General features: G+C 40.5%; 1 protein-coding gene across 6 annotated transcripts in view; it reads left to right on the forward strand.

Moving 5' to 3' along the window:
- The first annotated feature begins 1,171 nt into the window (after positions 1-1,171).
- Positions 1,172-16,480, forward strand: part of dmd (dystrophin) — a 300,586-nt gene continuing 285,277 nt past the window's right edge. For 5 of the 6 annotated variants that reach the window (XM_076880082.1, XM_076880079.1, XM_076880081.1 and 2 more), the window contains exon 1: positions 1,173-1,431. In XM_076880082.1, the coding sequence (XP_076736197.1) occupies positions 1,350-1,431 (82 nt within the window). In that variant the 5' untranslated portion in view covers positions 1,173-1,349. Of the gene's footprint in view, positions 1,432-16,480 lie in introns of all 6 variants that reach the window. The other variant, XM_076880080.1, reaches the window with a different exon arrangement.

The following is a 16,480-nucleotide window of genomic DNA, read 5'->3' on the forward strand; positions in this document are numbered from 1 at the left end:
ACACAGTGTTTCCTGTGTAAAACAAGGACACATCTCTGTTTATAATTTCAATATATGTTACTGGAATGAATCAGACATCATGCAGAATTCGTTAATATTTGTTTATGTATTTTTTTATTTTTTTGCACTAAGTAATCCCAAAATACAAGAATTTGTATACACACCATCCACTGATACACATACAATAGTAATGCTAATCTACTCGGTCTTCTCCATTTGGCCACTGGTTCTCATCCACATCACATCTTATGTCATCTAGGGCAACACACCTAGGAAAGAATCTTCTGGCTGCCAGAATTGAAGGAGTTGAAAAATTGAAGGAGTAACACCTGTGTAGATGTTCATCTACAATGAGAATCAGCTGTGGCTGGTTAAACTGCATTTTTAGATTTAAAATATGTTTCAATAAAATATTGCTGTTGCATTTTGCTGTCTTTTTAAGTTTTGCATTGTGTTATTGTTTTGGCCATAAGTTTAACAGTTTTGAAAACAGTATGTAAGCACATGCAAAATGTCCTGTACGTACAAAGATTTTTGGCAGTTGTTGTGTCTGAGTGAGAAGATGATTCATGAAATTTGAGAGATGTAGTCATTGAATGCATTTTGTGCCAAAACAATGATAACTGATCCTCAGTTTAGCCCACATAGACTTCTGTTGTGCTCACTGTGTGAGGAGTTTTGCAAAAGTGACCTAAGTATTGAGAAATGTGTCCTAGCGTCTGTAAAAAACTGTAACTTACAGATGTCAAGGATACACATCATTTTTACCTTTAATGATATTTTAGGATAAGGTTTTACGATTAATTTCACATATGACGCCCATGACCTAAATCTGTGAACATCAAAGTGAACTCATCCTAATGCTTTAATAGTTTTTGTTAATATCGCTGGAAGCATGAGATCTGACCACCTGCAGGTGAAAGATGAGTCCATGGGTGACTCACTTTGATATTTTTCACACTTCACCATCAACTCTGTGCGGAAACTCGACACCCAACGAATCCGCCGATAGATTCGTTGGGTGTCGAGTTTTACGCTTGGCGTCTGTCAAACGGGACAGGGGCCCACGATGAGCTATTCCCCCAACACCCTGCTATTTAGAGGTGGGAATGCGCTAAGACCCAGCCCCCTCTAGAACACCTGCTCCTCTCCTTCTGTGCCCCTGTGACAGACTGATCAGTGCTCCGCTTGACTTTGTCCACTGCTTCACCACAGTTCTACATCGTGCGCTCTACCTTTGACAGTTTGCTCTGAAATTTGTCATTTCGCGCTGCCCCCTGGTGGATTTTAATCTGTCCGTTTCTTTACTTCTCCCCATTAATTAGCATTAAAACCGGTGCGTTTTGTCGATGGCGGAGGGTGTGCGCCCTGAGGACTATTGTGATGAGCCGGCGGAAGACGAGTTTGGAGAAATCATCAAGTGTCGATCTGGTAGGAAACCACAACATCCCCTCCCTGTGTGTGTGTGTGTGTGTGTGTGTGTGTGTGTGTGTGTGTGTGTGTAAAGGAACGCAGTTTCCTGTATATAACTGATACACAGTTTGAGAGGAGCTGAGCGCATTACTATGGTTCCATGTGAAAATCCGTCCATGTCTATGTTCGAATCCACTTTTTCTGTAAACACTTGCTAGATTAAAAATATATTTGAAGTCATTTATTGCTGTTTAGACTTCATTGGCAATTTATAGTCTTTATAATTCCCGTCAGCAAAAATGTTCCAAATATTTTTGTTTCTGAAAATAATAACTACCTTTCCAATAAGTCTGTTTGCTTCCTAAAGAGGAGGGTGAGGCCTGTTGTAGCCTTTATCAAATCTAAAAACAGCTCATGTTTGCGACCCTTGTCTTGTTGTTGTATGTCAGAGTGAAGTCATTTAGTCACAGCGTCACAGGTTAGACAAAAGCCAGATTTGTCCTTGCTATGGTGCTCTTGTACTGCAAATCTCAGGGCTGGAACAATCAGGATCTTTAGCCACACATGTGCTTATTAGTGAGAGTCATTACAAAATGAAAGCGGTGTGTGCTTCACTGGGAGTCATTTTGAAATGTCCGTGTACAAAAACAATAAAATACATAAAAAATACTTTCACTGGATCTGACACGTGTGCAAAATTTCACGAGTTTTTGAAAATGTTGAAGCCCTCAAAAACGAAATTGTTGCATCTGTTCCATCAAAAGAAATGGAACAGATACAACAGGGCCTTTGCACTGTCAGTGCTCGGGCCCTAATGAGGTAATTTAACACTATTAGCACTACTGAAATATAACTACTGTATAACTAAAAACTAGATATACTAGAAATAACTCAAAAACAAAAAAACTAACAAAACCGAAAACAAAAGTCTCTATAATATAACAATATCCAAAAAACGCAAAACAAAATCCGTCGACTGTCACAGAAATAATTCAACCTCCTGAAATTTTTCTAATTATTTAAATTTTTGGTATCACATTACAGATCATGTTGACCCTTTTTGTAAGTATTGTACATAAGAACTAAGCAATCAGATAATTCTTAAAGACAGTAAGTGTTTGAATTGTTTGTATTGATAATAAAAACAACCGATGACTCTGGACTTGAAGTACTCCTCTGAGGTAGTTTCTTACATTACGTGACATTCTGCCATTTTATCATCCAAGGTTGAGCCTATATGTTACAAGATCACCGAATACGCATGTATCCTCTCTCTCTCTATATATATATATATTCCAATACTTTCATCGGTGTGCCATAGGGTCAGTTATGTTACCTCATTTCATGATTGCAAGTGACTTGCAATTATAATAAAATATTCTAGGAATTTTCATAAATAAATAGATCTGTTTTCTAAAACACATTCATGGATGTACATGTGGTGGAACTGATATAGTGCACTTTAATTGAGCAAATGAGCAATTAATGAAATCATATGTATCAAGTCTGGGATTGTCAAACACCCAGTCATTGTATGTAATGCTGCGTGTATTGTTAATATCATTTCATTCATTAAATAATTCCTGGTGGCACATGGCTAAAATGCTCTGGGGGAGGTTGTTTTGTATGTGAACTGTGACCCAGACACGGTGTTGCTTGCGTTGCGTTGGAGGCTGTGGTGATTCTATTTCCAGTTAATGATCTTGTAAAAGGGGAGTGGCCTGGCATGGTCCATGGAGTGGTGAGTCACGAGCTAGTTCCATTCTTTTGCTTCCTTGGGCACTGGCTTTCCTTTAGCCTGTCTGTTTGTGTAAATATTTTTTTTTTCTTTTGGGACTTCTTAAATAAAGCTTTAATAAATTAATAAAGCCCCACTCCCTCTGACATACACTGACTTTCTCTTGTTTCTATGTCTCTCTCTCATTGACTCCCCCATGGTACAGCTGATAGGTCATCTCAAGCTGGAAATAGCATCCAGCTGGCCTGATGGACGCTGCTGCACAGTGTCAGATAGCCTAGTTTGGGAGAGTGCCATACCTTCTCTCTCTCTCTCTATTTTCACTTTCTTTTACTCCTCTTTTTCCAACCTTCAATTTTTCTTTTTTACTTGCTTTCCCACGCCCTCTCTCTTCCTTCCACTTAGTTTACATCTTCTTCTCTGCTCCCCATCAGCAGATTCTCTTTCTCTGTCTTGTTCTTGTGTGCCACCTTCCGCTGTCTCCCTGTGTTATATTTTACCACCCGATCTATTTTTCAGTGTATGACTACGGCTGTCTGTCAGAGGCCAAATCCAACAGTCTGTCTCCATGCTCTGGGCATCTCTGCAGATATTTAACATACCGAGCTATAAATGCTTGTATCCAGGCGTCTAAAAAAGACCCAAAACACACTGAATGGAAAACAATTAGAAATTTCCAGTTGTTGTCTTTCCTAAATATTCTATAAAAATATTGTGAATATATCCAGAAAACAGCAATTCGATATAATTTTCCCACTCTGTTCTGTTTTTATTTTATGGTTGTTTAACATCACAAAATGTTGAACAATTGATATAAAAAAGACCATCTGCACAGCTAAGAAAAATATACCAGCTTACACATAATATTTTAATATAGATGCAACAATTATTAAACCTCACAGGGCGCATTTGTCAGACCCACAGAGGTATGAAAACCATAAAATGAATGCCTGTCTTACAACTACAAGATAACTTAAGAGAACAGTCAAGACATGCAATGAACTGGAAATGCTCACTCATGTCCAAAATGTCTGTGAGGACATTTATCAAAGTAAGGTTTATGAGTCTGTTTTGCAATATGGTTGTGCATAACTGTGTTTTCAATCCAAGCTGGACAATGATACTTGGATGCTTAGTGCGTGTGTGTGTGTGTGTGTGTGTGTGTGTGTGTGTGTGTGTGTGTGTGTGTGTGTGTGTGTGTGTGTGTGTGTGTGTGTGTGTGTGTGAAGGATATGAAGCTCCTTAATCTGCTGCTCTTCTGTTGGGCTATAAAAAGAGCACACTCATAACATGATAAAAACACACACATTTAATGAAGGACAGATATGCATTGGCTTCCACTGGCGTCTAACCTTCAGTGTTATTTAACCATGATGCTTTTCAGGGGGAAAAACATATTTTTTGCTTTTCACTTTATTTATAATTTTGTTTATAAAAACACAACAATAGTGTTAGTGTTTTAATGGTTTTAATACCATCTATGTATTTATGTATTTATTGCATATCATCCTGTGACCCAGCCTGTTTATGTCCTCTGCAGTAGACACGCAAATCACAAAAGAAGCAAAACTTAAAGATACTTGTTTTCCTCGGTTCTCAAGAGGATATGGTTCTGTGATGTCTGTCTTTTGCAATGGGGGTGCTGCAACTCCCACAACAGCCCCCAGCCACCTCCTCCAGCTTATTCAGGGGAACACCGAGGCATTCCTGCCCGAGCCAATAGGTATAATCTCACCAGTCTGCCCCGGGACCTACTTCCAGTGGGACATGCCTGGAACACCTCACCTAGGAGGTGGCCAAGTGATGCGTTGACGGTCTTAATGTCTTTGTTGATTTTGTCCATCCACCATTTCTTCGGTCTGCCTCGAAGCCAGCATCCTTCTGGGTCGATCCTCATAAGTGTTTTTGCTACAGAAAAAAATGAGTATAACACCTACTTTTTTGCTGGGTATCTACTTTTTTCCCCAAGTCAACATTAGGTTGTGTTGCTGATGACTCAGTATACGTCTGAGTTAGCTTAGTGAGATTAAAAGAAAAGATCAGTCTGTGAGTTTGAGTCACCCTAGTGAGCTGTACGTTTCCCTGACTGAAAAATTGAGTCAGGTTCAGGTAATAACATTTATGGACAGAAGATGGCAGCAAAGACAGCTGCCACCGTCTAAAAGTGAATCAAATGAAAAAGTCTCTTTTTAAAACGTGTTTTTTTTAATTTAATCTTTTAACTTCATGCACATTGCATCAAGCAAAATGAAATTATATGCAACAGTCTCTGACTTGAATGAATTAGTTTTACATTTAAACCTATTTTCTGCATATAAAATAAAAAAAATTTTGTGTTTACACTCGCTCTTTCAAATAGATGCAAGTAAAACACAGCAAAAAATAAATCAAAGATTCAGCGGCACTGAGTCCTGTCGCTCCTTAATCTATTTTCACCTGTTTAGCAGGAGTGGGGCTGGTGGAGGTTTGCCCGGTGCCACAGCAGAAAGAAGTTTTCTCCCCACGCTGATGTTTTTGTCACTTTTTACAGAGTCAAACTCAAAGTAATGTGAGTACTTCCATGCTTTAAACGCTGCATGGTCGTACTCTCTCCTGCACTCTATATATTATCCATTGTTGATCTGCACACGTCTGTTGCTGCCACGGACATCGCACGCTCGTACGTCATTGTCATGAGACACTCTCACAAACAAAATCACAGTTTAGTAATGAAGTAACGCAACCTGTTTAAGGGAAAGTAACAGTAATTAACGATTAACGTAACGCATTACTGCCCATCTCTGGTGGTAAGTAAGTAGGGGAGTGATGGATATTAACTCATGCACACACAACCAGTTGGGGTTTGGTGAAGGGTTAATTGTATGAGTCGCATGTAGTTTGTGGGGCTCTACAGAGCAGAAGGAGGATTTGGGTTTGGTGGAGTGGAGCAACTGATTGCATGTTTGTGAGTCTGTAGGGATGCTGTAATGAGTCTGGTAGTCTAGGATCCCAGCAGAACTCACTTCCTGCTCAGTTCTTTACAGACACGCACATTTGCTCATACAAAAAATCCTTTCTGGGTTAGTAGGAGGATACTTTTTTCCAAATGAGGTTGTATACCATTCAGATAGAAGTAGTGCTGACAGCTGTTGGTAGGGCTCACACTGATCAGTCAGGTTAAAAGAAGATTGACATTATTTTTCTTTGTGGCTGAAGTTCACCATAAACTAGTGCTGGACTGGTAATCAAATTGTGTCCAGATGGGTCAGTCTAATTTTGTAAAAATTTTGGTCAATAAATGGCAACATGGGATGAGTATCTTGCCCAAGCATATATGGCATGCAGACTGGAGTAAACTGGGTTTGAACCACGAACCTTCCAGTTAGTAGGGGACCTGCGCTACCACCTGAGCTTCAAATAGAAGCAGATTTTTTTTTATACCAGTTATCTTATTGGTACCAAAGCCTGACTGGTAATCTGGTGGGCCAACACTAATTTGAGCCAATGGGTCAATTTGTAGGGCTGGTGCACAGCAACCCTTCAAGCAGTGACAGCAGTCCATTTGTTCATTTTCATTACCAATACTGTATTGCCCAATCAAATCCTTAACGAAACCCTCCTCTCCCCTACCTTCACTGTGCACTCGTGCAACATGTAGAACAGAGTTTAGTGTGGAAGTGTGGAGCTGAAAAACTAAGACAGACAAAGAAAAGAAAAGTATATGCAATAAAATCATGATAGGCCGTCTGGCCCAAAATTGCCAGGGCCAATTATTTTTCCCAGTTCGTCCCTGCTCGATACATTTTTCCATTCAGCAACAGAGGCTTGCATGGTGAGCGTGCATACAGGCCATGGCAGGGAAGTGCATTACTTATTGTTTTCTTTAAAACAGCAGTGAAGTCGTTCAGACGTAATCAGTGATGTCAACTAAAGCAAGCTCCGGTCCACTGCGTCACAATAAATAGCCTATCGAGTCTGAAGCGAGGTTCGAAGCCTCAGTGTTGGCGGTTATGTCGCTGACCACAAGTAAATGTATGAAGTTTATTTCAGCCTCATGCCTTTGTGTTTAAACTGCAAGTGACCACTGGCCAAAATGACAAGCGGTATCACGGGTGCTGCCACTAATGAGTGAGGTGGGGTGAATGTGATGGAAAGAAATGGAAAGGAAAAATATTTTTGTGGCGGGGGATAGTGAAGGTGCTACAGCTGATTCAGTGTCTAAAGAATGAATTAATCCTAGATGAAGTAACAAATCTGGTCAAATAATTACTGAAATCTCAGGAAGCAAGACCAGAGAAAAGTGTCATCCCAGTGAGGATGAAGAAGCATGCAACACAAGCTTCAATAAATCCAAGCTCAAAGTCAAAGAACAAAGAACCAACAAACCTTCAGGAGTGATAATGCGAGCTGTAAAGATGGAGGTGAACCTGATGAGGAACTTAGTCTAACTGGTCAAAATGTAACTGAACTGCATCAGAAATAACTACAGGGTGTGTGCTCAGCAGCCAGCAGATGGATACCAGACTCACACCAAGGATGTTGACAAGTGGGTGAAAAATTTTTCTGACAGACAACTCACTGAAGCAGAGGGAAACATCTTTCCAAAAGGGTTACACTTTTGCTGTGGGTTCTCAGAATATTTCTTTTGTGAGTGTGTGTATGTGTGTCAGATGGCAGAAGATATGCGTGAGACCTTAAATAAGGTATGTTTTCATCATACTGAATTCTTGTTTGGAAAGTTGCTGCAACAATGCAAATATTTCAATGCTTGAAAAAAAAAAAAAAAAAAAAAAGAAAATATGTGGTGATAAACAAGATCCTCACTTGATCAGGCATTGCATTACAATGTCTAGAGTCGCTATGGATACAAACCTTACTTTCAATTTTATCAACTAAGAAGTATTTCATTGTCAGTTCATCTACAGGGTGGGCCATTTATATGGATACACTGTAACAACATGGGAATGGTTGGTGATATTAAAGTCCTGTTTGTGGCACATTAGTATATGTGAGGGGGCAAACTCCTCAAGATGGGTGGTGACCATGGTGGCCATTTAGAAGTCGGCCATCTTGCATACAACTTTTGTTTTTTCAATAGGAAGAGGACCATGTGACACATCAAACTTATTGGTAATGTCACAAGAAAAACAATGGTGTGCTTGGTTTCAACGTAACTTTATTCTTTCATGAGTTATTTACAAGTTTCTGACCACTTATAAAATGTGTTCAATGTGCTGCCCATTGTGTTGGATTGTCAATGCAACCCTCTTCTCCCACTCTTCACACACTGATAGCAACACCGCAGGAGAAATGCCAGCACAGGCATCCAGTATCCGTAGTTTCAGGTGCTGCACATCTCGTATCTTCACACCATAGACAATTGCCTTCAGATGACCCCAAAGATAAAAGTCTAAGGTGGTCAGATCGGGAGACCTTGGGGGCCGTTCAACTGGCCCACGACGACCAATCCACTTTCCAGGAAACTTTTCATGTAGGAATGCTTGGACCTGCACCCATAATGTGGTGGTGCACCATCTTGCAGGAAACACTCAGGGAACGTGCCAGCTTCAGTGCATAAAGAGGGAAACACATCATCATGTAGCCATTTCAAATATCCAGTGGCCTTGAGGTTTCCATTGATGAAGAATGGACCCACTATCGTTGTGCCCCATATACCACACCCAACCATCACTTTTGTTGTTCCAACAGTCTTGGAGGGATCCATCCACTGTGGGTTAGTGTCAGACCAATAGCGGTGGTTTTGTTTGTTAACTTCACCATTCACATAAAAGTTTGCCTCATCACTGAACAGAATCTTCTGTGTGAACTGAGGGTCCTGTTCCAATTTTTTTTTGCCCATTCTGCAAATTCTGTGCGCCGATCTGGGTCATCCTCATTGAGATGCTGCAGCAGCTGGAGTTTGTAAGGGTGCCAAATGTGAGTAGCTAATATTCGCCAAAGGGATGTTCGACTAATGCCACTCTCCAGTGGCATGCGGCGAGTGCTACGCTGTGGGCTCTTGAGGAATGAAGCTAGGACAGCCACTGATGTTTCTTCATTAGTGACAGTTTTCTTGCGTCCACATTTTGGCAAATCCAACACTGAACCAGTTTCACGAAACTTAGCAAGCAGTTTGCTGACTGTAGCATGGGAGATGGGTGGTCTCGTAGGGTGTCTTGCATTGAAATCTGCTGCAAAATGGAAAAATGTGAGTCATGTGGACTGGTGCTTTTCTCACTTTTGTCACTGAAAGGACTTTCTGCTATTGTCTTCATTCAAGTTTCTTCTTGTTTTTTCTCTGTGTGTAAATCTAACATTTACACACAGAGAAAAAACAACATTGAATGCACAACTGGAGGAGCTCCAACAACCAGTCTTCTGATTAGTGGATGACCAGAGCCACAATCACCCTAGAAATCAGAGTGAGGTATTTAATTGGCTTGTGATAGCAGCAACAAAACCAAAGATATTTTGCTTGTAGAGACAGAGGACAGAAGAAAGCAGAGGGGGGGCTTCACATATCACATATCTCTGGTTCAGGTTTCTTGAATCCTTGTTTTATGTATCACAGGAGGAAGTATCTTTGGAAGACGATTTGAGATATCATGTCCTTGGGTGACATGGTAACTTTGCAGTCTACCTTTAAAACAGCTGAAGATGTGGATATGGAGAGGGAGGTCTGGTCATTCTTCTTACTCAGCTGCCCATATGACCCAGAGTCAGACAAGTGTCAGAAGACGTCTTAAATGTCCTGTCAAAACCAAATGCTGTGTGTCCTTTGGCTCTGTATGAAGAATATTTGATTTAATAAAATATATTATAGTCTTTTTAAACTAGCTGACAGTTGCTAAAAACTTCTGATATATGTATATGTACAGTATTAGTACACTGAACAAAAATATAAACGCAACACTTTTGTTACTGCTCCCATTCCCCATGGGATGGACGTAGAGACCTAAAATTCATTCCAGATACACAATATAACCATCCCTCCCAAACAGTGGTCACAAATCAGTCCAAATGTGTGGTAGTGGGCACATCTGCCATATTGAGATAATCCATCCCACCTCACAGGTGTGCCACATCAGGATGCTGATCTGACATCATGAGTAGTGCACAGGTGTACCTCAGACTGCCCACAACAAAAGGCCACCCTGGAATGTGCAGTTTTGTCTCACAGCAAAATGCCCAAAATGGGAGCAGTAACAAAGGTGTTGCGTTTATATTTTTGTTGAGTGTATGTACAGTGGGGCAAAAAAGTATTTAGTCAGCCACCGATTGTGCAAGTTCCCCCTCCTAAAATGAAGACAAAGGTCAGTAATTTGCACCAGAGGTACACTTCAACTGTGAGAGACAGAATGTGAAAAAAAAATCCATGAATCCACATGGTAGGATTTGTAAAGAATTTATTCGTAAATCAGGGTGGAAAATAAGTATTTGGTCAATAACAAAAATACAACTCAATACTTTGTAACATAACCTTTGTTGGCAATAACAGAGGTCAAACGTTTACTATAGGTCTTTACCAGGTTTGCACACACAGTAGCTGGTATTTTGGCCCATTCCTCCATGCAGATCTTCTCGAGAGCAGTGATGTTTTGGGGCTGTCGCCGAGCAACACGGACTTTCAACTCCCGCCACAGATTTTCTATGGGGTTGAGGTCTGGAGACTGGCTAGGCCACTCCAGGACTTTCAAATGCTTCTTACGGAGCCACTCCTTTGTTGCCCGGGCGGTGTGTTTTGGATCATTGTCATGTTGGAAGACCCAGCCTCGTTTCATCTTCAAAGTTCTCACTGATGGAAGGAGGTTTTGGCTCAAAATCTCACGATACATGGCCCCATTCATTCTGTCCTTAACACGGATCAGTCGTCCGGTCCCCTTGGCAGAAAAACAGCCCCATAGCATGATGTTTCCACCCCCATGCTTCACAGTAGGTATGGTGTTCTTGGGATGCAACTCAGTATTCTTCTTCCTCCAAACACGACGAGTTGAGTTTATACCAAAAAGTTCTACTTTGGTTTCATCTGACCACATGACATTCTCCCAATCCTCTGCTGTATCATCCATGTGCTCTCTGGCAAACTTCAGACGGGCCTGGACATGCACTGGCTTCAGCAGCGGAACACGTCTGGCACTGCGGGATTTGATTCCCTGCCGTTGTAGTGTGTTACTGATGGTGACCTTTGTTACTTTGGTCCCAGCTCTCTGCAGGTCATTCACCAGGTCCCCCCGTGTGGTTCTGGGATCTTTGCTCACCGTTCTCATGATCATTTTGACCCCACGGGATGAGATCTTGCGTGGAGCCCCAGATGGAGGGAGATTATCAGTGGTCTTGTATGTCTTCCATTTTCTGATGATTGCTCCCACAGTTGATTTTTTCACACCAAGCTGCTTGCCTATTGTAGATTCACTCTTCCCAGTCTGGTGCAGGTCTACAATACTTTTCCTGGTGTCCTTCGAAAGCTCTTTGGTCTTGGCCATGGCGGAGTTTGGAGTCTGACTGTTTGAGGCTGTGGACAGGTGTCTTTTATACAGATGATGAGTTCAAACAGGTGCCATTCATACAGGTAACGAGTGGGGGACAGAAAAGCTTCTTACAGAAGACGTTACAGGTCTGTGAGAGCCAGAGATTTTCCTTGTTTGAGGTGACCAAATACTTATTTTCCACCCTGATTTACGAATAAATTCTTTACAAATCCTACCGTGTGAATTCATGGATTTTTTTTTCACATTCTGTCTCTCACAGTTGAAGTGTACCTCTGGTGCAAATTACTGACCTCTGTCATCATTTTAGGTGGGGGAACTTGCACAATCGGTGGCTGACTAAATACTTTTTTGCCCCACTGTATTAGCTGACTGAGGACGGTTCTCTCTGTATGTGCTCTCGCAGCTCCTCAGATTAGACGTCTGAGACAGCTGAGCTGATTCAGATTCAGATAGACGCTTTTTAATCTAGCTTTCGGTCTCTACTGTTTGCTGTGTATTCTCTCTCATCTTATATTGTGGTGTCTTCATTACTCTCTATTTTCATTTCTATTTTACTATTATGTCCTCCCTTTTTTGCACAGTGGTGTCAGATACAAACCAAACACTTCTAATCCCTCTCAGTTCCTCACATTTCATCTCACATCAGCAATGTTTTTATTTTTAGCTCCTTAAAATTGTGTCACAAGGGAGATGAAAGCAAAGATGAAATGGGAGAGATGGTTTTGAAAATAAACCAGTGAGGGGGAAAAGAGAGTAAGTGAAAGAGGCAAAGGAGAATGGATGAAAGGATGTAGAAAGGAGTGAAAGATGGATGAATGAGTGAAGATTAGAAAAAAGGAAGCGATTAAGCCCAAGATTTGTCAGAAGGGACCACAAGAAGATTTTAGATGAAGAATAAATTCAGGCCTGTTGTGGCAAAGGTTGAAAGACCAGACAGGAAGAGATGAGTCATTTTCCCCCGCAGCTCCTTAAATGGAGGGGCTCAGAGGTCTAGAGATGGTGCGTGAGCTGATGGGAGGGCGATGAAGAATGAGTTTTGTAATCACTGCTAAACATGGGAAACAGTGAAGGACTATGAATGTTATGTGGGTCTCTGAGCTGGTAAGCAGATAGTGTCACTCACTAAACATGTGTTGTGTTAAAAGGATCCTAGAGGCCAAATACTCTGATTTTTCTTTTGCTCTTCACTTTTTAAGTGTGTGAGGTAGCAAAACGTAAGCAGCAAGTGATAGGAAGAAAGCATCAGCAGACTGTTGGAGTTTCTTTTAAGGGTCCTTTATTTTTCTGGCGTCACCTTTCAACATTTGTTTCACAAAACATAAGAGCCTGCCAGTTAAAATCTCATCTGCTTTATACATAATTCTGCCCACAGCTGAAACTCATTAATCTCTACCATTGAGAATAGAGGGTAGACTAAATAACACAGTCTAGACAAAGAAACAGGAATAAAATCATTCTTCCACTTAACAAACTCATTCACCCAACTAAACGAAAAGTCAATCTCTTCACAAAATCCCACTCATGAGGTTATTTTAAAGGAAGTAAACAATTTTACAGACCTTCATTTGGTTACACCCAACTGACATGATCAATGACATAATATCCTATATAAACAGGAAGTACTGGGGCAGCCCTTCCCACATACCTGTTTCACATATAGGACCTGCACAAAGTAACACACAATGGTAAGTATAACCAAACTACATAAAACAAACCAATGATTTGTGACATTAGGCTTTAAGAAGATTTGCACTACTGTAATGAATGTAACCAATGCTACCACAAACACACCCGGGATCATATGCAGAGCCAAAGTTACATGTGCAGTGTCTACATTAACCCTTTAAAGCCGGTCAGAGCAGCACGCTCTGTTTTGCGTAACTATTTTTAAATCCCGGTAGCTCTGCAACCACATAAGCTAGCGCAATAATTTGTTTTGCATATGAAACCGGAGGAGTTGTACTTACATCTGATGCCATCAGCTTGTCCTCGGTCACAGTTTCCTTCCACATATAGCTTTGCAAAAACTGCATAAAAAGCGCTTGCAGCGACAAAAACATAATATTCCAGAAACACGCTTTGCCGATCCGATCAGCTGTTCGTAACACTTCCTACATCCATCAGCGTGAACTTTCGCATGTCCGCCATGACCTGCCCGAAACCGGAAGTGACGTCATTTTCGCGGAAATGTAGTTTTTTAAGGGTCAGGTTTCCTAAATGGGGAAAATGGTATGTGAGCACAGTTCTCATAGATAGTTAGTTTTAACTATATTTCTAAACACAGGCACCGTCTCTTCATTTCAATATCAAGTACAAATAAAGACATGATCATTTTCAGCATTAAATATTGGCACAATTAGCAGTAAATTCCCTTTTCACAAGAAGAAACTTGTGGCAAAACCAGGCTCAGGGAGAGGCAGCCATCTGCTGTGACCGGTTGGAGGTGAGAGGAAAGAGAACCGAGAAACAAAGGATAAAAGACAAACTATAGGAGAACGAGCCCAGGGTTAATTATTGCTAATGATTTAATACAGTAGTGAATCAACACAGAGTGAAAAGAGGTAACTGAAGAAGAAACACTCAGTGCATCATGGGAAGTCCCCCCAACAGACACTTCCTAATGCAGCATTACAGGATGAGTTCAGTTACCTGATAAAGCCCTGAATATAAGCTTTAACAGAAAGAAGCCTAAAAGTAGAGAGAGAGTATCTCCAGACTGGGAGCTGGCTTCATAGTAGAGGGGCTGGTAGCTGAAGGCTCTACCTCCCATTATACTGAAAACTCTGGGAACCTGCAATCTCACCCTGCAGCCTTAGAGTAAAGTACTGTGTTAAGATAATAAGGTACTAAAAGGTCTTTAAGGATGGGGGTATGATAGTTCAAGATTTTAAATACGAGAAGGACTAATTCTGAATTTAATTGCGAGCAAATAAAGAAAAAGGTAATATCAGGGAAATCTAGTCTGTCATCCTGTCCCAGTTAGTACTCTGACTGATACTGAGGGCTTTTCAGGGAGCTTTGAAAGTGACCACATGGAAATGAAAAATAGTCCAGCCTAGAAGTAATAAACGCATGAACAAGCTTTTCAGTATCACAAATTTTAGCAGTGTGAATGAAGTCCATCCTTCTCATGTGTTTAATGTGCACACTGAAGGACGACTAAAAATGACTCCAAGATTCCTCAGTGTTGCTGGGAGCCAAGGCAATGCTATCTCAAATAAGTGTCTGGTTAGACATAATGAGTAAATAAAGATAGGTATCATCTGCATAGCAAAGTGTTTATTAATATTATTACATAAGGGAATAATTTATAATGTTAAATAAAGATCTGGTCTCAGCACAGAACCCTGTGGAACTGCAATCTGTTGCCACGAATGTAGCAGAGGCAGAATCCACACATCAAGCACAGCTCTCGCAGCCACAGACTGGGCCATATCCAAATGGGGCTAATTTATAATTCATACGTGTATAAACTAGTTCATCTCATTAATGAACAGCATTCTACAATGCACAGCCAAATTTGCCCCTCAAAAAATGAGGAAGCAATAATTATACTAACAAAACAGTATGGTATGAGCTCGGCTTTGAAATTGCGGCAGTTCAGAAATGAGAGAAGTGTAAATAAGAACCATGTCTTGATAACTAATCCTTAAGTGGAGCGCAGGATTTATCCAAAAGTTTGCTTTATTACAAACTGTTCCTCCATATTAACCTGAAATCTATGTGTAACAACTGGCAAGTAAGATAGTAATATAACGTTTATTTAGTGCTTTTTAAGACAAGAACATGTCACAATGTGCTTTACAAAGGTATTAAAAAACATGGTCACATAAACCTGAATCAAGTAAAACATCACAAAATCCAGAAACATTACCCAAATGTCTGAATAGATGCGTTTTCAGCGGATTTTTAAAGGATTTGAGTAAAATTAAGATTCTAGAAGATTAAGAAAGTCAGAAGCAATGGAGCACGAATCATTAACATGAAGATTAAAGCAGCCGCCTGGAATGTCTCTTTAGGGAAACTCGACTTGCACATAAGGACATGTACAACATTATAATGAAGCTATTTCTAAATCTGCTTTCTACACTACTGTTCTTCAGTCTGCTGAAGGAGACACTTGTACTTTGTTCTCTGCATCATGCCATATTGTCAAACCTCCAGGTACCTTTACCATAAATCTCTCCATAAACTTCCATTAGTTTGGAATTCAGCTTCTGTTATTATATCCTGACCCAGATGTCTGAATGTATAACACCTTTTCTTAAACTGCTCCACTGGCTTCCAGTTTATGTATCAATTTCAAGTTCCTCATTGTCACTTTTAAAGCCCTTCGTAACCTTGCTCCTCCATCTGATCCATCTTATCTGATCTTCTCCGTACGCACTCACCCTCCAGTCCACTCTGCTCCTCTTCACCTTCGCTTTTACCCGTTCCATCTGCTCATCTGACTGCCATGGGACCTTTGCATGCACTTCCACCAGATCGTTGGACTATAAAGTCTCTTTCTTTTAAATCACGTCTCAAAACCCATCTGTTCGGAATTTATTCTCTTCATTAGTCTATTAGTTTTATAGTTGTTATTTTATTTGTTTACTTTATTTAATTGTGTATATGTTCTTATTTTTGCTGTACTAATATAAGGTGACCTTGAGGGTCTTTAAATGTGCCTATAAATAAAATGTATTATTATTATTATTCTAAATGTTAAATGGACTTATTTTGTTTTAACGATTTTTGACTTGAGCACTCAGCTTGCCTCATTCACCCATTAATACAAGCACTTTTATTTAAGCCCACAACTCAGGGTTCAGTATGTTTCCAAGGACACTATGGGATGCAGACTGGTGCAGCCAAGTAT

Source organism: Maylandia zebra, linkage group LG23 (genome assembly GCF_041146795.1).
Source record: "Maylandia zebra isolate NMK-2024a linkage group LG23, Mzebra_GT3a, whole genome shotgun sequence".
NCBI classification, from domain to species: domain Eukaryota; kingdom Metazoa; phylum Chordata; class Actinopteri; order Cichliformes; family Cichlidae; genus Maylandia; species Maylandia zebra.